General features: G+C 37.7%; 1 protein-coding gene across 1 annotated transcript in view; it reads right to left on the bottom strand.

Moving 5' to 3' along the window:
• The window catches only part of COL25A1 (collagen type XXV alpha 1 chain), a 471130-nt gene that overhangs the window by 907 nt on the left and 445718 nt on the right, over positions 1 to 24505 (bottom strand). Inside the window, exons 29-34 of the mRNA XM_047856433.1 lie at positions 18942 to 18977; positions 17313 to 17366; positions 12493 to 12546; positions 10066 to 10119; positions 5605 to 5682; positions 3722 to 3760 (exon numbers count right to left, since the gene is read on the bottom strand). Of these exons, the coding sequence (XP_047712389.1) occupies positions 3722 to 3760; positions 5605 to 5682; positions 10066 to 10119; positions 12493 to 12546; positions 17313 to 17366; positions 18942 to 18977 (315 nt within the window). The remainder of the gene's footprint in view (positions 1 to 3721; positions 3761 to 5604; positions 5683 to 10065; positions 10120 to 12492; positions 12547 to 17312; positions 17367 to 18941; positions 18978 to 24505) is intronic.

The raw sequence follows: 24505 nt of genomic DNA, 5'->3' as shown, positions 1-24505 counted from the left end.
TTAGTATATTATCACATATGTGCCATAATTAAAATACATGTTCTATGCTTATATAATCTTCTCCACGTATTAGAACCCACTGTGAATGAGGCTGAGGATTCTGCCCTCAGGGACACTGTTTACTTCACCCACACCTGACTATAATACCCTACGGTTCTTGTTTCCCTTTTCTTTGCTAGCCCTGCCCTGCAGTGGATGGTGCACAAGGTAAAACCTGCCTGCTATCAGGTCATGAAGCTGTAGTGGAGGGGTTCCTGGGTGGCTCAGTTTATTAAGCCTCTGGCTCTTGGTTTCAGCTCAGGTCATGATCTCACGGCTCATGGGTTCAAGCCCCGCGTTGGGCTCTATACCGACAGAGTGGAGCGTGCTTGGGATTCGCTGTCTCCTTCGCTCTCTGCCCCTCCCCCACTCACACTCGCTCTCCCTCTCTCTCTAATAAATAAACTTCAAAAAAAAAAAAAAAGCTGTATTGGAGGTTCCACTGTGACCTAAGGTACCAAAAACCTCTGGCTGCTCATTTTGAACAGCCATAATTATTAAGGTTTTCCTGGAGCTAAAGTCAAATCTGAGGGAACAGAGGGACAATGGTCTTTGAGGTATACATTTATAGAGCAGATCTTGGGGAACTTGACTTTTAGTCAAAAAACAAAGGAAAAAAATAATGAGAAAAGTAGAATGCCCAGTTCATTAATTACAAACATTTGTTTTTCTCTCTCCAAGAAAAACAGATGCTATAGTAGGTGTGCTTAAGAGGCCGGGTAGTTTATGACCTCCAGAGATGGCGTCCGCTCAATGTTTCTACATGTCATGTCAATGCTAGAGGATGTGCCTGTGGAAGTACTCCTTTCCCCAAACTCTCACTTAGCTCAAAATTCAAATAGGTGGATTTTTTGACTACTGATCTTTTGTAAAAAATCTATGGAATTTTAAAGATCCCCCCCCCCCCCATTTTAAGACTTAGCTGAAAAAATTGTGTCACCTTGCTTTAGGATGGTTTTGCTGAAAACCTGTCTGCCTGTTTAAGTGAAAACTAAACCCATTTAGTGAAACATTAAAAAATATGAAGCCTGTATGTATTTTTCCTAATACATAATTTTTCATCTCTGAATGAGAATGGATAACTTTAATAGCCTGAAGGTACTTTGTAAACCATAAATTCTGCCATTTATTCACTGTATGAATTACACTGTGAACTGGTATATTATTATTCTTTAAAATTTAGAAAACGGAGCAATATCTAGAAAGAAAAGTAATTTAAACAAAGATCAAATAGTTTTGCATGAGAAATTAGTATTGGGAGTAGCATGACCAAGGAGACTTGCTCATTAATCACAATACTTTACACCTGCTCCCACGCTATGACTTTTCAGTCAAACATTTACCACCGTGCTTTAGAGGCTAATAAACATAACAGTGTTTAAAAGGATGGTCCACATAAAACAGGACTAAAACGAATCTACTAGACTTCTTTAAAAAATATCACTTAAAAGTATGATTTGACTAAATCAAATTTGGGATCACATACGAGATTTTAGAACATTTTCTTTTTCTTTTTTTTTTTTTTTTTCAACGTTTATTTATTTTTGGGACAGAGAGAGACAGAGCATGAACGGGGGAGGGGCAGAGAGAGAGGGAGGCACAGAATCGGAAACAGGCTCCAGGCTCTGAGCCATCAGCCCAGAGCCCGACGCGGGGCTCGAACTCACGGACCGCGAGATCGTGACCTGGATGAAGTCGGACGCTTAACCGACTGCGCCACCCAGGCGCCCCTTTATTTTTCTAATTGTTTCTTTCCTTCTTCCTCTTCTTCTCAATCTCCTCCTCCTCCTTCTCCCCCTTCTTCTTCTTCCTTCTTTTTTGGAGTGAGGAGATACTGAACAAGTTTGATCACAGTGATTTACATTTGTGTGTGTTGGGAAGTGCGGTAAACAGTACTGAAGTTTTCTGACCTTATATAAGAAGACGCTAGATTTAACAAGTCCTTAATCCTATGTGGAATATAGCGCCTATTCTGTGAAAAAAGAGTCCTTAAAGGGGGAATTTCTGATTTTCCGATGCTACTCATATTATTACTAGGTTTGGCCATTTCATGGACCAAAAAATGATGAGTCCTTTGCTCTGTACCATTATTACTACGCACTCACAAAATGGAGGTGATTCACAAGTGGCCAATAAAATACGTAAACGCAAGTTCTGAGTGGTGTCAGAGGCTGGATAAAGTAAGCCTTTCAACATTTCACTCTATGTAAAGTGTGCCTATGACTGTATTAAAAAATCATTACAGTATTAGATGACAGGTCAACGGTTAAAGAGTAAATGGTAATTCCAGCTCAGGATGGTATTAAAAATTCTGAGAACAGGGGTTCTCATGATGAAGGATACTTTTCTCAGGTGAAGAAGAATATGATGATAGGCCCATCTTCCTGAGAAGCCCTTGACCTCAGCTGTGATGGAGCTAATTATCTGACTGGCTGAAAGTGAGTATGGAGAGCTGCTAAATAAATGACGCTCCCGAGAGAAGGTTTCTTTCCCCAGCTGGGGGGCGGGAAGCAGCTAAGCGGGAGAGTGAGTTACACAGTCTCTCCTCACCCATCCTGCTGATGAGATGAGATGAGACACAAGGAGGAGAGTCAAGTTTCCCTTCATCTTCTGCAATCCTAGAGTTCTGTATAGTTTTGCCAATGAGGCATGCCTGTCAAAAATCACTCAAGAAGCCACAAGGTGTTAGAGAGAAAACTTCGACATGATCAAAGCAGCATGATCCTCCCCCCCCCGCTCATTTTTCCATCAGTGGAATTCCTTTATCTTTCAGTAGCATATATGCACGGTTCTTTATAATTAGATTCACACTGTTATTGTGTAAAGGTTTGGTAGTCTCTGACTGGCACGGCGCATACAGAACTCCTCCCTGCTTAAAGTTCTGCCATTGCTTTCCACCGTCCACTTCTTGTTCTGCTGGATACTAGCTCTTGCCCTTGGAAGTTCAGAAACCTCTCTGAACTTCAGTTTCTTCATTAGCATCATTGAGGATAATAATACCCTACAGTGTTATTGTGAGGATTAAGTAAAATTCTGTCTCCTATATAAAAGGGCTCATCATATAGCCTTTGTACATAGAAGGTCGTCTATGAAGTTCCCTTCCAGACAGGATATATACACAGTGACCATGGCTAGCCACATGAAGAGGCTAGAATAAACTGATTATCATAAAAACACCAACTTAAGTATAACCAGATTCTCCTAAATAAATCATCAATGGAGAAAAAAAAAAAACCATGTTTACACTTTCTGCTTTCTCAGCTTTGTGATTAATATTGGCAGGGTTCTACCATTGCATTTGCATGTCTGCCTAAGTAATTGAGCACACACAGGAAAAGAACCACAATTAAGGATAGTTATAAATAGTAGGAGGACAAGGGGTTTATTGATAAAACCATTGTCAAGATGCACTGCCCCTTTCCATCGCACAGAAAGGATTTGATAGGGAAGGTTTCCAAGTTACAATGTTTGTTAAGAACTGTTTTCACTTATCAGTTTAGGAAGAAATCAGAAGTAGACATATTAATCAAGCAAGAACCTGGATATGGAATCTTTTGCTTTTTAAAGCCCAAACAACTTCCAGGAATGTCAAATTTGAAAGGTCCATTTTCAATGGAAAAAAACAGGCCAGGTGAAGAGAAAGGGAGAGTGCTTCTTTCAGAAATAATTCTGTAGTGCCTACCTTTTGCCAACAGCCAGGCATAGGTAATCCATCTGGCCCCTGTTTTAAAGAGAAGAGCAAGAATTCCTCAGACTCCACAAAAGTGAACATACTTCATTATTCACATGCTCAGAAGCTTAAAAAAAAATAGATTTCTACCCATTAGGTGGCTTTAGTTGTAGGCATTTTTTTCTAATTTTCAACTCCCCCAAAAATACCCAACGTTAGTTCAAGTGAAGAAAATGCAAATATTTTCTAGAGTGAGGACGCCTTTTGAAAATGCATATAGAAAAAAATTGCATCTAATTTTGAAAAAAGGAAATTTACAAAAGCATAGTGGTCTACTCAGTTCCACCTTTAGGTAATAAATTTGTACTATTCCTCTTCGTTTCATTAAAACACATTTTACAATTATCTTTATTAAATAAATAGAAATAACTCCTCCTCCTGGTCACTATGGTCTATGGTTGAATGCATGATAATGAATCCATGAATAATCAATGATGAACCATTTCTATCTGAAGTTTATAGCTCTTCACATGCCAGTGCCTTTTGCTTTTCTCTATTGAAAACAACATAGTAGAACATATTCAATTAACTCAGTTTAAAGGCAGCCCATCTAGATCTTCACAGTAAGATGTCATCCATGGCATTTGTCAATTTTTAAATGAAAATCCCTTAAAAGCTGGTCGTCAAATTCTGAATAAACAAGGGAGTCTAAATGTTGCACAATTTATTTCAAGGTATAAGCACTCTTCAGATACAAATGATATAAATAAGGCAGAAAGAGTTGATAGTTTATGAGGCATGCTTGTATTTTCTCCTAACAAAATGATTATAAAGTATTATTTATTATCAACAACAAGGAAACGAAATAAAAGACTAGGCTTTTCATATTGATATTTTATAATTGGTAATTATTTGCCAAATACATTTGTCCTATAAATATGATCTCTTTAAAGACTTAAGAAATATAACTTTTTCTTTAAAAAATCATGCTTAGCACTGAAGAATAATATAAAAACATGCAGACCAAGTATAACAATCAATCAATAAGTATGACACAACCCTAAAAAGTTTTCTTTTATACCTCAGAATATACTTTCTTTTTAAGTGTGAAAAAAACCACTTTGAAATAGCTTTATAAGATATCTGGGAAAAACTTGGTAATGCCAGATTGGTACAAGGAGAGGATCACCCAGTAGAATTTTAGATTTTAGTATAAGGAGGATTTTGGGTTCATGCCAATGGGGATAGGGGGGTTCTGTCTACTTTAGGGAAGTGAGTTTCAAAAGGAGAGACCATTAAATTGAAAAGGTTATGTGACAAAGAAGGTTGGGCTGCAGACTATTACCATCTTTAGAAGCTCAAAGAAGTTTGGCTTCCTTCCCTAGGGTCTCTGAACAGCATTCCCTTGAACCGGTTAACTGTTGACCACAGAAACTTAACTCTATAGGTCTGGCTTATTTACGGCCTGACAGAAATTTAGTGGAAGAGGCAAAATGCCTTTATTTCTTTCAGAGAAAAAGAAAAAAAAAAAAGCTAAATTTAGGGGTAGAACCCAAAGTTATGGCCTAGCGGTACCTTTACATAGAAGATTTTTTAGGTAGTTTTAATGTATTCATTAATCCTTTATTGACTAGATTAATATTCCCCAGAACGCAGACATGGCAATCGTGTCAGTTGTGAGAACAAGGTCAGGAAATTAATTCGCAGGCATTGACAGAAATGCGTGCTTGCTCTCTTCACTCTGCAGAATTGCTGAAGGAGCTCTTCATGCACATGCATGTAGTGTGTTTATCATGTAAAGCTTGTTCCAGAAGTACCACTTTACACTGATACGGATGAATATGTCATAAACAAGGGAATCGCATGCAGGGTGGTAGGAAAGAGAAATACTGTACCAATTGGCAAGGGGCATCCAGCCCATCCAGGCCAGGCTGACCTGGCTCCCCTTTTTCCCCCTTAACGCCACGGAATCCCTGTTTGTAAAGATTAACTCATAACGTTACTAACACAAGAAATCACTTAAGCACAAATTCTGCTAAAGAAATAACTACAATAACGAAAGGCTGGGAGAGGAGCAATGCTGAAGGACAAAGTAACATCCACTGAAGTTGGGAAAAATAAGAGCTCGACATATCCCTGTAATGAGGGATTGTCTGGGAATAGTGACTTTGTCTTTTGAGTGGTACGGAATAGCACTAGTTTCTCTTCGGGTCCCACATTCACTTTCCAATTGCACGTCAATATTTGAGTGTTAAGAAACCAAGCACAGCTGGTGGTCAGAGACAGGGCGTGGAATATACCAGGATAGCCCGAGACAGATGTTTCTGGTATCTTAAAGTCCATGTTAAGCAATCCCAATCAGCACCCCTGCTGTTGCATGTCCCTCCAGTTTGCTCTTCTCCCAGTTTGTTCCTTTACACATGACATCTGGAGACAGTTGCATGAGTCAGACATACCAACGGGCAAGGTGCATCTAATCCAGGAGCACCCTGTTCTCCTTTCTCCCCTTTAGGCCCCTTTTTGCCTTTCTTTCCCTTTTCCCCCTGTGGATATAAGGGTTTAAATAAAAGACAAGTTTTATTTGGGGGGGTGGGAAATAATGGCGACTCAAAAGATGGTGTAGCCAATAAAAGTCTGGAAGGGCATTTACCACTGTTTTCTGGTTTAGGTAAGGAATGATATTATAAAAGATAACTCATCCTTTCAGAGTGACAATGGATTCTGGGCAGTGATATGTAGGATTTTACTTAAGATAGTCAACAAGATGAAAGCAGAAGATTTAAAAGGCCAACACATCAAGAGCTGACTTAGACCCCAGCGCCATAGTCCTAGTGAACTATGAGGTGTTATTGCCACGGATCTGGTGAGGATGACAGATACCAACTGTATGGAAGCCAGCCAGTGGCAGGTCAAATTCAGAGGAATAATTTTCAATACCTTGTCAGCTTGCTTTCTTCTAATCCTATAACAGATGAAAGCTACACTGAGCCAGAGGAAAAGGAATGAATATAAACAACCTCTATCTTTTTGATCCAATTTTATGACATTATTTTTTGTAGCTTTCATTAAAAAATATTCAGTATATTAAAATAACCTTCTGTTTCTTTTAACTTTTTTTTTAAAGGAAACTAAAAGCAAATACTTTCTTAAGGTCAGGTAAACAAATTTTAAACGTGCTAATGCTTCTCAGCCATGCCAATTGAAGATATGGACTTATTTATAAATCCAGCGATGTTCTTTAATTCATTCTTACAGATCTCATGCCAGGTGTTCACAATGGTAAATGGGTTTCCAGCTTACAACGTAACAAAAGCCAAAAAAAAAAAAAAAATTCTGTTCAAGAGAAGGAAAAGCAGTTTGGATTCAGTTGAGCTAATACTAAAAAATGAGGTAGGAAGGATAATTACGTAGTAGGAATGTAGCCCTGGAAATTAGTATTTAGGCATCAAGGTAGAGGTTGTGGAAATCTGCATGGATCATGGCAATGGAGGAATTAAGGAAAGGAGGCAAAAGGAGGAGAAGGAAGGAATGCACCTCAGCTGTTTCTTATTAACATAAATATCTCTGCATATTTATAGACAAGAAGTTGGTGCTGTACAGAATACAAAATACTGTGCAATGCATATTTAGATTAGTGTATTCATTCTGCACTCAGGAAGGCAGTTACAATGAAAGTGGATAATTTCAGAGGCAAAAACAACATGAATATTCAGAGACATATAAGATATATATGAGATATGCATTCAAATTAATGCATTCATTCTGACTGTGTGAGTGAAAGCTCTTCATTTATCTCCTGTGTGCCAAAAAGATTGCATCAGAAGGCTCAGAATCAAAAACACTTGGGTTTCTCCAATACTGGGGAAAAAGAGAAATTCCGTGTGGTTTGGTTAATCACGATCAAAGACAAAGACCTAAGAATCCAGGGTGAAATGCGAGCAGGTGTGACAGGAAGTAGGATGGGAGGAGCATTTAGGACTAAATTGTTCACTCATGCAAGTTCAGTCAATATCTTTCCTCAGCAAATAACGTCAATGCCAGGACATAAAATTGATTTAAACTTGTTTGGGTAAGCTTTTCTTTCCCAGCGGGCTGTGGACTCTTCATCACATAGGTCAGACAGGTGTGTTGAGTATTAATAATTTAGAATTCAATTCATTATTTGGTAAGTCAACAGATCAATACTTGACAGAATAGTGTTGTCATACGAATGTTGACTCTAACAGGCTGTAGGAATCCTTTTTCAGTAATATTTTAGCAAACCTCAAGCTTTATGGAAAACAGACACTATTGTACAAAGAATAATGAATCAGCATTACTACTAATCAACATAATTTTGTAGCAGTTAGTGATTCCCTATGTGACACAAAACCATCTGTCCTTATGGGCATGAGCACATGAGGGCTCTTGCTAATTTTTATCTCCCATGTCAAAAAATGATATACATAAAGTGTTCACATTTGGATCTAATTTTCCTGAATGTAAGACTTCTAATCATGGAATCTGAAATATGGAAATATTTTTGTATGAGTGATTAATATTATTCTGAGGATTAAACTTGTAGCTTTGTTTTCATAAGTTATAATACTGATAATTTCTTCTTTATTTAAAAGATCGTTAAAATGAGTATCCCCACAATGGTGACATACTTTTGAGTGACTAAGATTTTAGACTCATACAACCCATTAGGTAAATATAAAATAAATGCCTATAATCTTTGAAGTACATACACCTTGGGCTGAAGGCTCACATGTACAATTTATCTCAAACCAAAACATGTACCATTATCATTAGCATGTGCCATGTATCATTAGCATTTATAATTTAAAAGAAAAGAACTTTTTTAAGGTTTCAGTTTCCTTATCTGTGAAATGGGGATTGTAACAGCACCAACATCAGGGGTGTGTTATGAGGACTAAAAGACTTAGCATGTATAAAGCTTTTGGGAAAGCATATAATAAATGTTCAATAAATGCAGTGATATTGATAATGATGATGATGGTGCTTTTACATAACCACTGACATGAGCTGTCTTACCAGTGGGAAGCTAAGTAATGTCTAAGGCCTAAAGAACACACAGCAGGCTTAATACCCTTCTTTCTTTGACCATTCTAATTTGGCCTTGCTTTTCTTTCTTTCTTGTCTCTCTCTCCCTTTCCTCCGTCCCTCTCTTTCTTTCTTTTCTTGATTTCTTCCTTTCTAGAGACAGAGAGAGCTTGAGTGGGGGAGAGAGGCAGAGGGAAAGAGAAAGAGAATCTTAAGTAGGCTCCATGCTCAGTGCGCAACTGACACAGGGCTTGATCCTACAACCCTGGGATCTTGACCTGAGCTGAAATCAAGAGTCGGATGCTCAACCAACTGAGCCACCCAGGCGGCCCTGGCCTTGTTTTTCAACAGCAATAAATTTCACCGTTAAAGAGAATTTATAGGGTTTTGAAAACAGTGTTTTGTTAAGTACAGCAGGACATAAATTAATCTGAGAAATAGAATTGGTTTAAATTTGAACTGGGAAAGTACAATTTCAGCCACTGTAAGATTTTCACTATTCTATGAAGGTACTGAGTTTCTGTTTACTTCTCTTGCTGTACTCAATGTAAAAAATTACTGTTCAAGGCCCAAAATTATTGTTCAAAGGGGAGAGGAAAGGAAAAAATGTTTTTAAAAATCCATAACCCAAATTTTGCTTTCAGACATAAAACCAATTTGCCTGATACTGGCTGTTATATCCCCTGGAGCCAATGGTCCTGATACAGAACCTAAACACTAATGTCATAAAATACACGAATATCTTCATTTAAAAATATCTCCAGCACCTGGAGGGGGTGAGTCCTACCCCCTGCATAACGGTGGACTCCCTGGGGTTTATCAGTCACACTGCTTGCTCTCCGTTTTCCAACCAAACAATCACGACACAGGACACATCTTTTGTCTCTCCACTGGGAATGTTGTCCATATAAATTAGATGCTGGTTTTACATGGTAGGTGAGCTCTGCCAGAAGACCCTTGCAGATTTGGGCTATTTAATTTTACTTTAATGTAATAAATGCCTTTTTATTTTATTTTCAAGAATCCCCAGACATTACATCTTTCAACAAATTGGTGCCAGGTGGTCAAAAGACTGTAGCCTGGCAATCTGGAGATTAAATTTTTTTGTTCTATGCTAGATTGTGCTCTTATTTCTAGGGCCATAGCCTTCATTGCTCTGTGAAGACCTGGTTTTTTAGATCAGGCATCAGTGGGTTTTTGGAGCACAGGATGGAGAAAAATTAGATGTATGAAAGAATCACACAGGTTGAACAGAAAAGCACATGGCATGAGAAAAATCAAACAGGCACGTGCTAGAATGGAGAGGTCACCTTTTCTCCCTTTTCTCCTACATCACCCTTCTCGCCTCGTGGACCAGGGAAGCCCTATAGGATAAAAAGCAAACCAAAAAGAACTATTAATGTAACTGTGGCAAAATCATATTTAAAAAAAGGTAAGACTTCATGTTCTTGAACGCAAATATGAAGAGAAATGGCATGACCAATAATCTCAAAATTTAGATAGTTAAAGTAGCACTTTGAAGCAATAGCTGTCTAACATTTCAGTTATCTATATAAAACACATTTCTTGCTTTTTCTCCTAAAATATGTCTAGTGGAGAGAATATCAGGATCCTAGTGTGAATCCTGGCAAGTTCACTGATTTGTGTGGCCTTGGGCAAAGCACTTACCTCAGCATTTTATGCTTGTACATAACAGGTGCTGAAGAAAAAGTAACTACTATTACCTAATGTAATAGTACTACATAATACAGGCTACTATTATATTCACATAATAAAGTGATCATTTCAAGAGGCATATACTTTTGACATTCTCTATTTTTATAGAATTATGTTATTATAAGGTGTATAGACACTTTATGCTAAAAGGAAAAAATATTGCATAGCAGCTTTGAGAATAAACACAGCACACCATTCCTTAAAGGTAGCATGTGAAAGATATTCCAATTTTCCGCAGAGTTTAAAATCAGTCATTCAACTGCCGATGTGCAGGGGGTGTCCCTAATTTGGGAAAGTATTTTGAAGTGCCATTATTAACTGTCAGTTATTAACTTTACACTAATTCTGTGTTTGGCCTTTCTGTTTATCTCATGCAGACACTAGTGGCGTATTTTTTATTGCTGTCTACACGCACAGCAGTATACGCTGTACGAATAACTACGTGCCTAGAAAAAGGTATTCTTGCTGTTATTGATGATGGAGACCATCAGCATCTATTGTCACAGGAAGATGTTCATTGTACAAGTTACTTACATCAAGACCAGGCTCTCCATCTTTCCCCTGCCAAAGAACCATAGTAGCTACATTAGTGTTCCTAAATTTCATGAATAGGTTAGTGTTTGTTTAAGGCTGCCTGGACATGCAACACTAGTATTAGAACAACTACTTCAGAGATGTGAAAAAGAGTCTTTATTGATTAGTAATACCAATTTCTCTCACCAAATCAAGTGAAGGGACTGTTAATGCTGTAGTTAAGGGTCATGGTACTATTTTTTTTATTATGTATTAGGTTATATAGCCAGATATTTCACTGAAGTTTAATGCTTGGTATCCACTTTATCAATCCAGGAGTAAGCTGAAAACACAGATGCTGTTTAGTTGACTGAAAAACATACCAGCATTAATAGACTATGCAAATCAATACTGCTTCGGTTTGATAACTTAGTACTTGGTTTATAAATGAGTAAAGAATGTGAAACCTGCTTATTGTTAAGTATCGTTTTAATTTGGCTAGATGGGCGCCTTGTCTATAAATATTGAGGGTGTGAGGGTCACAACTTAAAAACTGTTGTTAAGTAAACTTTGTCAATCCATGATCCCCAAATATAAAAGGAGTCATAAGACGGTTGTGCAAGATTACCAGGGCAAAGACCCTATTGTGTCACACAACAGGGCCATCCAAAGTGCCTGAAAAGTTGCTTTAATTCCGTCAATTAGATTTTGTAATCTCTTTCAAAATCAGCATCTCTTTCAGCACTGAAGTAATCCTGATTTAAATTTATATCTTGGTTCATAAAACCTGTAAGGTTATAAGGCATGTGGAAGGTATATAGGGGTTAAAAACTTCAATGGAGTATATGTTTTTCTATTGCAGTCCTACCCTACCCTATCAAATCACTTATAATCAACCCCAAGTTAGTGTTCTGAAGTAAACCTGAAGCCTCAGTTTGAAGATCATATAATTGGGAATTTTCAGAAGACAGAACACTATTAACATTCTGTGTTCTAAAGATCTCTTATCACTGCAGTACTTTAGAAAGGTCAGAAACATCGAAGTCATTGTAAATATCAATTTGAGAAATAACTTTTATTAGCAAGAGTAGTTTTAGTCAATAACCTATGGGGACAGATAAAGTCTGAAGAAACTAAGTGACACTTTCACACCCACTTTTGGCAGTGACCTTCCAAGGAAGTGTCAGTTATGGGCGCCTAGTGAGATGGCATAGGGAGCGTGTTGAAATCTGACTTTCAGGTTAGAACCTTTGATCTAGTGGATAATCTCTGATCCTCTCCATCTCCAGAAGTGTGTGTGTGTGTGTGTGTGTGTGTATGTGTGTGTGTGTCTGAGAATAGATGTGAATATGACCCATGAAGGACATGGTTACACTGGTGTCATCGAGAATTAGTGGGTGATTCTCTGCTCCTCTAATGTGGTTAGTCTGCCCCACGGGGGAAGGGTTAACCGTGCTGGTGTCAGGTCATCTATGCATGCTGGAGGTGGAAAAAGAGACAGAACTCACAGGCAGACCATAGGGTCCTCTGGGTCCAGGCTCTCCCATAGCTCCTTTTTCACCCTAAAATGAAAGCCGTAAAGTTCAAATCATACACAAATGCCTACATTCACACACTTTCCCTAATGGCCTGTGTATAAAGCCTCCATTGGAGGTACCATTTTATCAACATTCCAATGACTTAGGCTCTTTAGGGGTTTCTGTCAGTGACAGAGTAAAAGAAACCCACATTTGCATATTTTACCAAATTACCTCTGAAAGAAGGGCAGTAGGTAACAGAACTGCTATCCAGTTGTGCGAAGGATTTGCATATCTAGAGTGCTATACTTGGGTTTCTTTGGCATTAGTGTGAAACATTTATCTGTTACTCACTATTTTAAGTTACTACATTTTTTAAATGTAAGAATAAAATGTTGTTGTTTTTTTTCTATCAAATTCTCTTCTTCAGCAGGCCTCTTCCTTGACCACCCTGGCCCTTTGCAGAGCTGTGTTTTATTTTATGGCCCCCAACACCAGGAGATAGGCACGATTATTCCCTGCTGTGCCCCTCACTAGAACATGCACACTGGGGCGCCAGGGCCCTACCACATCCTCATGGCTTAGAATAGTGTCTGGCACATGAGTAAATCATATTTGAATTAATCAAGTCACATCAGTATGATCAGGTGCATGTTTTGCTTCCTTTCTGAAAAAGAGAGTTTAAACACTTCTATGCCTTCTAATAAATAAATGTCTGAGAAGGTAGCTTTTTACTACCTTCATCACTCGCTCTCCATGAGCCTATTTAAATAGAACAGCAGCCCCAGCTATAACAATATACGTGGTAATGATAATCTTGAATACTTATAAAGAATACGGTGAGATTGGGGGTGGATCCATAAATACGAAATAATTATAATAAAGAGATAAAGAAATGTTCTGCATTGCAAGTAGTGTTTCCTTTTGCTGCCAGCTGTAAAATTAAGGTGCTTGTCAGTAGTTAGCATGCGAACTTCAGGAGTAATGGTGATATTTATATGAGTGGCCAAGAAGAAAATGTTACCTACTTTTATCACACCTTTGAAGAAGTTTAAAGATTAGCAAATCTTTTCATGGCTAAAATGCAAAGTTCAGCTGGTAGCTGTGTGTGCAGATTCAAGCATTATGCCATGTGCCTCTGTACTCCAGATTCCCATGTGAGCAAATTTCAAGTCACTATTAACATTCTTCTTTAACCTAAACTGAGGCGTTGGTGGGGCTAATTGGCCCTGTCACCTAGAGGCACATATAGATGTGTAGGGAGATTAGCGAAAGTGAATATGATAAAAGCTTGTTGAACTTTTACTCATTATTGCTTTATGTTTATTACTGAAAGAACAATTTCCAGTCAGTCAGTAAGGCTGCCAGGCTTTGAAATCAAACAGATTTAAATTTGAATTCCAGTTTGGCATTTACTGGCTGTGTGGTCTTAGGTAACCTTCTTAACCTTTCTATGCCCTAGCTTCATTGGCTGTTAAATAAGAAGAATAATACATATTCTGCAAGACTTGTTCTGAAGATTAAATGTGATTATAAAGTATCAAATTATATGTCATCAAATAATATGTCTCATACATAAGTGGTAGCTATCATCATTAATATACAATCAGAAGTCTTATTTTTAATGAAAAGGGTTTGGCTACCAATTCAAAATAAATTTCTTTCTGTTTGATCTGGCAGTGTTATTTCCTGATTTTTTTAAATGGTGGTGATGGTGGTGGTGTATATGTGTGCGCGTGTGGGGGTAGGATGGGGGGTGTAGTGGGAGGTGGGGGTTTAAAAAGAGGGTTCGCATAACCTGGAGTAGGTCTTGAAAAATCTCCACAGATTCTTCTGATAGACCTATTCCCTTTTCCCCTCCTCTGAGTACCTTCAGCTTTATTGGCTTTCTTTTGTTTTTAAAATTAATATACCATGACTTGTTTGAATTAAGCTGTCACAAAGACATTTGTTTGTGGAACTCCTCTTACAGAATTGCTCACCCCAAACAATTACTTTAAGGTAATGACAATTCCATTTCACCCGCCAGTGACTGCTTCAGAAGAGGACATGTGTCCGGACTCTGGCCAATGAGGTGTTGAGGGAAGTCAGGGGGGAAGTGATGGGGAAGGTTTGCTCACTGCTAAGGAGAAGATGATGCCTCATTGGAGAGGAGGTTTGTAGGGACGGTGACCCGTTTGCCTGTGATCAGAAGACAAAGCCAGCATGTGGAAAGGGAACAGAAGCAGAGCAGAGAGTCCCTCCTTTGAATATTTTGTTAGATAAAACAATATTTAGTTTCTTTATTGCATAAGCCATTTTGAGTTGGGATTCTGTCACTTAGAGCCAAAGGCATCCTAATGGTCTCAGCTAGAAAACTTTTAGGAGTGAAATATTAATTTGAATATGAGATATGAAATGAAATAGGGACTCGAACGTGTAACTTCTCCTGGATTAAATAATTCCTGAAACACTTTTAAACCTCTCAAATTTAACACCCTTTACAGAGTTCCTAAGCATTGACAAGGCCAGATGAAGAAATCAGCTCAAGGCAGGGACCACCAGGTGCTTGAAGGGCTCATGCTGTCACTCACGTTTTTGACAATTTCTGAATGACAACGTCCAATGTTAGTCTTCTTTTAGGCTGGTCTCATTTCATTCAGGCTCTTTAACTTGCATGCCCACACTGAGGAATTATCTAGAATGGATTCCTGATTCCTCCCTCTTTAAAAGTGGAAACTTCTTCAAGAGAGTCCAGGTGACACCTCGGTCAATTAACTTTGAGAATAACACTCCAGTTTAACACTTTGGGTGAGGGGCACTTGGAGAGTACTGATACGCGAGCCAGTGAAGATAGTTAACGTGCTGAGTAAATACAAGTGTAACACTTCACACTGCACACCATTTGACTTAAACTATGTCTTCAAAAATTCTTAGCGATTTCATTTGCTCTCCCAGTTAATCCTGCCCCAGCGCCGATACCTGATATTCTTGTGACACCGAGGAGCTATCGGAAGTAGCAGCTGATTTACCATACGGTAAACCCTCTTGAGCCCCAAGGGCATTCTGCCAAAAGACGACTTGCGATTTGCTGCTCCATTTTTAGGACACGTGCTGGATTTCTTGATACAACGCTTCAATGCATCAGCAGCATGAGCCTCTTAGCTTTTAAATATTTTTAATGAAGGTGATCTTCTTAAGTCGGTTTGAGTTTAGAAGTAAGACAATTGCAGATTCAGATAATTCATTCCTTTAGGACTCACCTCTTTCTAGAAGCATTCTTGGATGAAGCCAGACTTCCTCATCATTGTATGTACACTTCTGTACTGTTTGTATTCACTTTGGCCTCATGATCTGGTTATTTCTTGCTGATACTTTTTTTCTCTGCACTTAGATTATAAACTCTGCTAGGTCAGGGAAATAGCTATTTCCTTTACAGTTTTAAGATTATATATGTATATATATACATATATATGTATGTATGTGTATATATATGTGTGTATGTGTATATATATATATATATATATATATAGTATTAGTGAAAGGTTATGGGATGATGAATCAATTATAATGGTATTATTCTAATACTAATTCTAATAATGGTAATACTAATACTAATACTAATAATGGTATTATTCTAATAGTAATATATAGTATTAGTAAAAGGTTATAGGATGATGAATCAATTATAATGGTATTATTCAATTCACTGGAGCAAATTGGCAAAATAGACTCCACAAATGGGAGAAGTGTTTGCATTTCACACTAGGAGTACACTGTGTTTTATACATCACAAAATGTAATAAATATTTACTGAATGAATGAATTCATTTTACAGAACATAGAATTATGGAATTGGGATGTTTGCCAAAGAAATCACTACGTGGCCCTCTGTTTTAAAGCAAATTACCCCAGACTGAAGAAACTCTATCTAGTTTTAAAAACCTGCAACTTGCACAATGAATCATTCCAACATTGTGAAGCCCTTGCATCTTTCTTTCCAGCTTATCCTGGATGGTGGGGAAATTGATGACACAAGTCCACTCACTCACACACACACACACACACACACACACACACACAAAACTTCTAAGTTTTCCGAAGTGAAGAAAAGAAAAAGTGGGAGAAAAATAGAGAAAGAGGGAGAAAAGTTCCAGACAGATGACCAGCTGCTGACGCTGCGATACATTTTTTTGTGTCAGATATTTATCTTCCACTCTGAATGTCTTTTTTTTTTTTCTCCCAAGGATACGGAAACATGGCCTCGCAATAGGGAGGTTAGTGAAAGGTTTTTGTTCTATAATGCACTGAAATTATTTCCTTATGGTTAAAGATAGACGGCCTATTCTTTTGCTAAAATAAATAAATAAATAAAGGAGCATGTGTAACTGTGTGGAGAATACTTAGGTTTTGTAATTTCCTTTAAAAAAAAAGTTATAACTTACTCTGAGTGAATACAGTAGCTTTATATAAAAGATTATCAACCAGAATATGTAGTCCTGGAAATTTTAGCCCCATTGACTTCAACTTTCTGGATTCAAGCCAAATGCAAATATCTTCCTTATGGGTTAAGAAGGAATGGTCTGAGCTATTTATTTTAGCTATGTAAATGTATTCATTATTTTTTGTTAAGGCAGCCACATTCTATTTAATACTCTGTTGTTCCCTCCGTGTGAGAGCTCTGATTAGGACTTAAGATGGTATATTTTCATTGAATGTGTTCGATGGTCCTTTATTTTTTCTGGGAAATGAACAGTTCAGTTCAGCTAAGCCAGAAAAGCCACAGTGTGTTTTTTTTAGGTCACAGCTTAATAACCTCAGGAGCAACTTACTCTTTCTCCTTTGGGACCTGCAGGGCCATGGGGTCCCATAGGGCCATCTGTACCCTAAAAAAAAAAGACAAAAATAAGATAGAGACATATCCAAAGGGCCATAAGAAAAGCAGTTATATTTTATCCTGGACTTTTCCTGGGTGAATGATGCCTTAGAAAGTCAGTAAGACGACTCATCTCCTTTCAAAGTGCTTTATACTTGATTCTTTCTGGCCAGCAGTTTCCAAGAAACCCATGCAAAAAGGGTGAGTTATGTAACTGCATATTTTAATGAAGAGTACACATGAGAAACTGTAAGTCATATTTAATTATATACTTCCTCCCTGACTTCATGGAACATCTTCACTTTGCCCCCATAATCTTAAGGAGAGAAATGGAGGTGTTTTCCCTTCGTCCATTCTCCACCCACTGTCACTCTCACACTCCTCGGCCACGAAGCTTTGTTTTCAGCTGTTTAAGAGGCTGGAACAGTTACACAGGTGGAAAAAAATATTAAGTAAATGAGAACAGTGTTTAACTGTTCAAACCAAACTTTCTCCGGCTCTGTTGGGAGCAGCAGGGGGCTCAGAGGGAAGGAATTACTCTCCTAGCTTCTGCTACAGTCTTACAAGGCATAAACCCGGCAGCCGGCTGATTTAATGGCATAATTGCCCTCTGGCCTCCTGGCTCAGGATTAGCATTTCTGTCTCAGACTGAATGAATACAGGAACACTAGGTCCAGTGAAAATAATGACTGCCTGAAGCAGGTTTTTAGAATTGAAAAGCTTGGAATTTCTTTTGGATTCTTAAAGATGTAGCAAGGACTTCAAGTGATTTACTCATTTTCAAGAAGACTGTCCTTATTTGCAAAGAATGTATTCTAATATTTGCAAATGTAGGAAGTATTCCAGCACAGTTTTTACTTATAATATCTATAATATATTTATTATATTATATATATTATATACTATTTTTATTATTCATATTTCTGTTCTAACTATTCTTTTTTTCTATTACAGCTTTGCGATATGAAATAATTTAGGGCTTAAACTCATTCTAATATTGGTGAATTCTTATCATCTCATCTGATCTTCTTACTGCCTGAATTCAAAGTTCATCTTCAGAAGACTTCTGAATACTGATTATCTGTGGCTAAACTTTAAGAGATGGAACTGTTAAGAACCAAAGAAAAGAGACAAAATGACAGAAGACAGACAGGTCACTTCGATGAACAAAGATCTGAAAGTTAGTTCCAGGAAAGAAGTTACATTTTTAATATGGACAGAAACATAAAAGGAAGAGTGAGTTCAAATAAATTCACATTATTTTCATCCCTTCAGAGGAACTTGCTCATGGAATTATGGGAACTGTCCTTTAGTTATAGAAAACTTTGTCTAGGCTTCTAAGTTAATGAAGCCAGTTAGACTGGCCATTCTCTCCACCTAGCAAATTATCCAGACTGGAACTGAGGCTTCTTCTGCTCTGTCCAACTTTCCGTTTTGTACCACTATCTTTGTACATCTTCTTCTTTCCCTCCAGTCCCGTGAAGCCCTCATCATTGGATGAAAGTACATGGGGCAAAAGAGTCTGTCCTGAAGCACAAAAGCATAGCCACAAAACATGTTGGAGCAAGATGAGGTACTGACTCACCCGGGATCCTGGCTTCCCGTCTAAGCCAGATGCTCCCTGTGTGATTTGGTTGGTAGCAGGGTTGGTGGGTATAACACGAATGACAAGAACAGAGATTAGTATGAGGTACTAATGAACAAATGTAACGCTTCAAACAACATAATACGCAGTCACAGGGTTCTGGGATGAATATCACATTGCTACAAATTGTTAGTTAAAAAAAAAACAACGAAACACGTGACAATAGATGCCCCACAGATGATGGCATTTTAATGACATTTCCATTCGACAAATTCTTCAGAAATCAAGTCAATGAGGTTTATAAAGTAGGCTTTCTAGGAATTACTGGTAAGTCACAAAGTGCTAATTTCCATATGATACTCACTTTCTAAAGACTGTACTATTCACAATAGATTTCTTTAGGTTTTGAAAAAAAGTGGCCAACAACCTAAGAAAGGGCTCATTATAATAATCAATCAAAGTTAGCATTTCAGAGAAGAAAAAGACTCTAGTTTTTTGTTTGTTTGTTTGTTTGTTTGTTTGTTGTTAAAATAGCACTTTTGAATAACAAATGCAGAATTTTAACATGCCAGAATGAGTCTGGATTTTACATGAATAATACTCATTGTTTTCTGGGTTGTTCTTACTGTGTTCACATTAGTTACCACTAGAGGGACTTCTAGGAACAGGAAAAAGCTGGGAAAATTTCATGAGTCCAAACAAAAAATAACTGTCCCAAACAAAACTGCTCTTCAATTCACTTCAAATAATCATTGCATCAACGTCTGAAAGGGAAATGCTTTAAAAATGCAATGTTGTTCCTAAGTGACGTGTTTTTTTTTTTACCTTGATCTCCAAGCTATGCATAGTGTGTGATAAAATATGACACTTTCAATGCTTGTTTTAAGAATTAGCACAATTACTTCTTTGAATATGACTTTTGTATCCCAAAACTCAATTACTGACTTATAGTCCTTTAAAAATATTGATTAAATCAAGGAGTATTTAAGAAAGACAATACACTAGCCCTACAAATTTTCTTGGCAAGGTTGCAGAACTATGTTCCCATTTTATGCTGCAGATATAGTTAATAATAAAAAATGGAAGAAAAAAACCTATTCCAGATGCAGACTCTACCAATGATGCTATCTACCATTATATTCGGGTAGTTTTAGTTTTTTTATTTTACAATTCCTTCTGTAGAGTCCTAGTATGAGTCAGACTATACATGCAAAATACATCTTTAGTTAGCAATGATTAAAATTTTTAAAAATGTTATGTTGTTGTTTAATGCTAGCATATGTACAGTTTTTGGCGAAATGTTGCATAAAAATTGTCACTAGCCCTAAATTTGGAATTAAGATAAACTTTAAAGAAATTGGATTAAGGGTTTAATAAAATAGAAATCCAGACTTTCTTTTGTCTTCTGGTACTTTCTTCAGAGTCACCATTATTATAGCACGTAAAAACAAACAGGGAGATGGTAAAATTTTTGTACTGAGAGTATAACATTATATTTACCTGGAATGTGAACTAATGACTCACACATGTCACAGAGGTTTTGTGCCCATGGTCCATTGGTCTAATTGGTGTGATTTAACCTATAGTCTAACACAAGGCTTGTATCATTCATTCAATAAGTGAGTACATATTAAGCATCCACTATGTGCCTGATCTCTGTAAGGATACTTAACACTTAAAGTGAAATAAGTAGGCACCACGAAATAAGTAGGCAACTAACATTTTTATATGTAAAATATTCACGTGAGCTGTTTTTAACCAACTTTATGTCTTATTTTAATAACATAATCTATAATGTTCTTTACTGCCTTCTATCTTCATTCACTGAATAGTCAGCATATTAAAACCTTTAACCTAAAACCTCATATTTAATCGTCCTTTTTAAAAATCTCTTTTTAGTTGTGGAAAGAAGATTGGCCTAAAGTGCATGGCAGATGAGAATTCCCTTTTTATTAAAAATAAAAATCTCAAAACAACCGCAAAATACTTCTTCCATACTCTCCTTCACTGTTGCCAAAAGAACCTCATAAAAGGGCATTTTCAAAACAGATAACACACAACACTTAGACCATGATATATGATTGATTAATGTAAGGAGCCACAGTGCTGACCTCACGCCATCAGCAATGGCTAACTGCATACCTGCCACCCAACAGAGGGCTACAGTTTTTGGTACTGAAGGAGGAAATAAAATTGAGGGAGGGTTCTAAACTGAACTAAATTATAAAAACATTTGTGAGAAATTATGACATAATCAGCACAATGCTTTTTTAAAGGGCAGGGTGATGGGAGAAGAATCATCAGCCTTAAGAGAGGAAGGTTGGCATGTGTGTAACTGAATGACAGAACATGGACAGCACTGTTTGTCATGGGTCTTCCTCTGACACAAGAGCAGGAATCAAACAAAACTGGGCTAAGCTCTGCTCTACTATAATATGTTTTCCAATCACAGAAACCTCAAATGTGAGATAGTCACTGAGTAAACCAGAGTTGTTACTTAGGGTAGAAAGAAAAGTCTGAGATTTGCACTGAAATGGAAAGTTTTCTTTACTTACTGGAAGACCAAGGGGTCCTCTGTCACCCTTTTGACCTGGTTCACCCTTCAATCCTTTAACACCATTTAACCCTGGTTCACCCTAAATGCAAAAGCAAATGCCAATTTTGGTTGCTATCATGGGTGCTTTAACTGTGAGAGAAGAGAGCCAGTCTCTGAAATGGTTGCAGATTCCAGTTCTAGGTAACAGCAGAGTGAGGCTAGACTTGTTTTGCATCAGTTCAACATTCATTTCAAACATTTGTAAAAAAATTAATAAACTGAAATCGGCAAATAACGTTCTAGGAAATTCCTGAGAAAGCGTACTCCTTGCAATTGAAATGTGTACGACTGAGTTCTAGAATTTTTCAGATCTACCTCAAAGAAACTGGTGTTATGGTACCTTTTGCTCACCAAGCAAATCAGAGACAGAGTGGAGGATGTTGAAGGAGGCTCAGTAGAAAAACCCACTCTGCTGGACTGAAAAACTGGAATATGCAGGACAGTGTTATATACACATATTTTAAGCCTTTAAGCATTTTACCCTGGGGAATGAGCTAAAAATGTAGCAGCTGATGTTTGAAGTGTTGCCATGTAGTGAGTCCTCATTCATGGACATTGCCAAGTTAGATCCCTACATGGATTAATCAACAGAAGAGACAACAAATAGCCAATCCCAGAAGAGACTATGAAGACCACAGTACTTAAATGTAGTTTTGATAACTGTCCATCTGCCCAATGTTATAATAAATAAAGTTGAAGTTTCACCTCAGGTGACATTACAAAAGCCATGGTAAGTGACAAATTCTCTTGACTCTGATATTTAAAAGAATACAGTACATCTATTTTCTATCAGCAGCAGAAATAGAGTTCTGACCTGTTCACTTTCCAACTTTTAAGTACAGACATTAATTTCATCACAAAAATCTGGGAAGATTTGTGAAAGGAAGATGGAGTCTCAAATGCCCTATAGAGTCTCGCTGGATAGGCGTGAGAGCAGGAGAGATTGTGTTTACATGGCAGGAAGGATTATTAACCTGGGAGGTATTTTCCCTAGGTGTCCGATTGATGAAAATCAGTGTGATGCTTGTTAAACATAGAGTCCAGGACCCCACTTAGTGTTTGAATTTCCAAAGGGGTCACGAAGTAATGAACACACCACCACGACCTAATGGGTTCTGGGGATTCTGAAGATAGGACGTTTGCAGCGCTGCCACGGTAGGAAATCCAAATGTGCTGTGATCAGTAAAGGGTGGTCCTGGGAATGTCACAGAGCTAAAGTCAAGGGGAGGTTAAGGCCAAGGCTCAACAGTCAGCATTAGTTAACTGGTCTCAACTTGAGATTGATGGCTTTGTATGTATGTGTATGGACTTTCAGCTAGAGGTCTTGAGATGATGAATAGGCAGGGCCGCCTTGGTAGGCCACAGAATTCTGTGGTGAGGAATCATACATTAACATGAGTGGGCATGAACTGAGAAGTTGAATTTATAAATAATCAAATGTAGTGTCAGAAAGACCAAATTTCAACTCTGGACCTAATTTCTAGTCCCAGATTAGTCATTTAGTTAGCAGTGTAACTTAGGGCAAATAATCTAAATTTCATGGACTTATGGTTTATCATCTATAAAATCAAGGAACTATCACAGGTAATCTACGAGATCTTTCCAAATTTAATAATTTTCTGAAACCTATTATTTAAGTAGTGCCTTAAAATCCAAGGAGAAGCCAGGAGTAGGAACTACTGATTTAGTCCAGAGTGGGGGAAAAAGACCCAGAGAGGTTAGATAACTACCAAGACCACAAAGTTGATAGATGGGCTCTCCCTTCTGACCCACAGCACAATGCTCTTAACTCAAACTACAATCCGTGCTTCTGAGACACTGGCCTTACTAGAAGTATGGTGTTCTAAGAAGAATAAAGAGGCATGAATTTTTCCCATTCATGGGTGAGTCACCTGCCTGACCCCAAAAAATGAAACTCAGATTTCTGGGGTCCAACCAATACTTCTGCATTCCTAAAGCTGAGTGGGCCACAGGGAGTTCCTAAAGGAGAGGGTGGGCTGCCTCTAAGCTTTCTGATTTCTAGCTCCAACATTGCATTTATGTGTTCCCCTACCTCTCACCATTTAAATGCACCAACTCACTACTAAGAAGCTTTCAAGAGTCCTTGAACCTTCCCTCATGAGTTTTTTTTTTCCTGAATTTTTAAATTCAGAACAAAGCATCAAATCATAAGATAACAACCGATATTTATTGGGTGTTTATTGACAACTGCACCAGATATTGTGCTAAGTATCTTACAATATACCCATTAAATCATCGCAACACTATGAGGTCAGTTGCCTAATTGAGTAAAAGAAGGATCAGAGCGGGTAAATAGTCTGCTGAAAGTGACGTGGCCTGTTAGTGGCAAAGCTGAGGTTAGAACATAGGAACTCATTGCATATGCTGCCTGGAAGAAGAAACCTTTCTTTCAGGGCTCATTTTAACTCTCCAAAATGTCCTCTTGGTCTACACAAAAGCAAAGAACTGATGGAAACCATCTTTACAATATAAGCTGCACTAATTCTGATGAGCAGGGGTATTCTCTATTGTTCTCTTATTAATCCGGAGCATAGAGTACATGATACACTCTACCCCATTCTAGACCAGTGATCTCTGGGGGAGTACAAAATTAAGATGTTGGATAGTTAAAGCATTTAGATGCAGCACCGCTATATGACAAACAAGGGGTATCAGTTACACCTAAATATGCAACTAATGATACCATAAGAAAGAACATCTGAACCAGTCTGAGAATCTCATCAGATTCACCTCTAAATGGTTGATTGTGAGTATACATATTATGATTAGTGATTAAGAAACTTACATAGTGTCATGGAAAAAGGCAAAACGAGGAGTAATTCATCTCCGGGTGATATCACTTAAATTTGTTGTAAGACATTCTGTGTTGTGAGATTTAAACATCTGGATACTTAAAGGCTTAAAGATTATACAACATTATATAACATTATATAACAGATAAATAAGA

Source organism: Prionailurus viverrinus, chromosome B1 (assembly GCF_022837055.1).
Source record: "Prionailurus viverrinus isolate Anna chromosome B1, UM_Priviv_1.0, whole genome shotgun sequence".
In the NCBI taxonomy this organism is placed as follows: domain Eukaryota; kingdom Metazoa; phylum Chordata; class Mammalia; order Carnivora; family Felidae; genus Prionailurus; species Prionailurus viverrinus.
The sequence above is the reverse complement of the archived record's forward strand: the minus strand, read 5'-3'. Positions and strand labels throughout refer to the sequence as shown.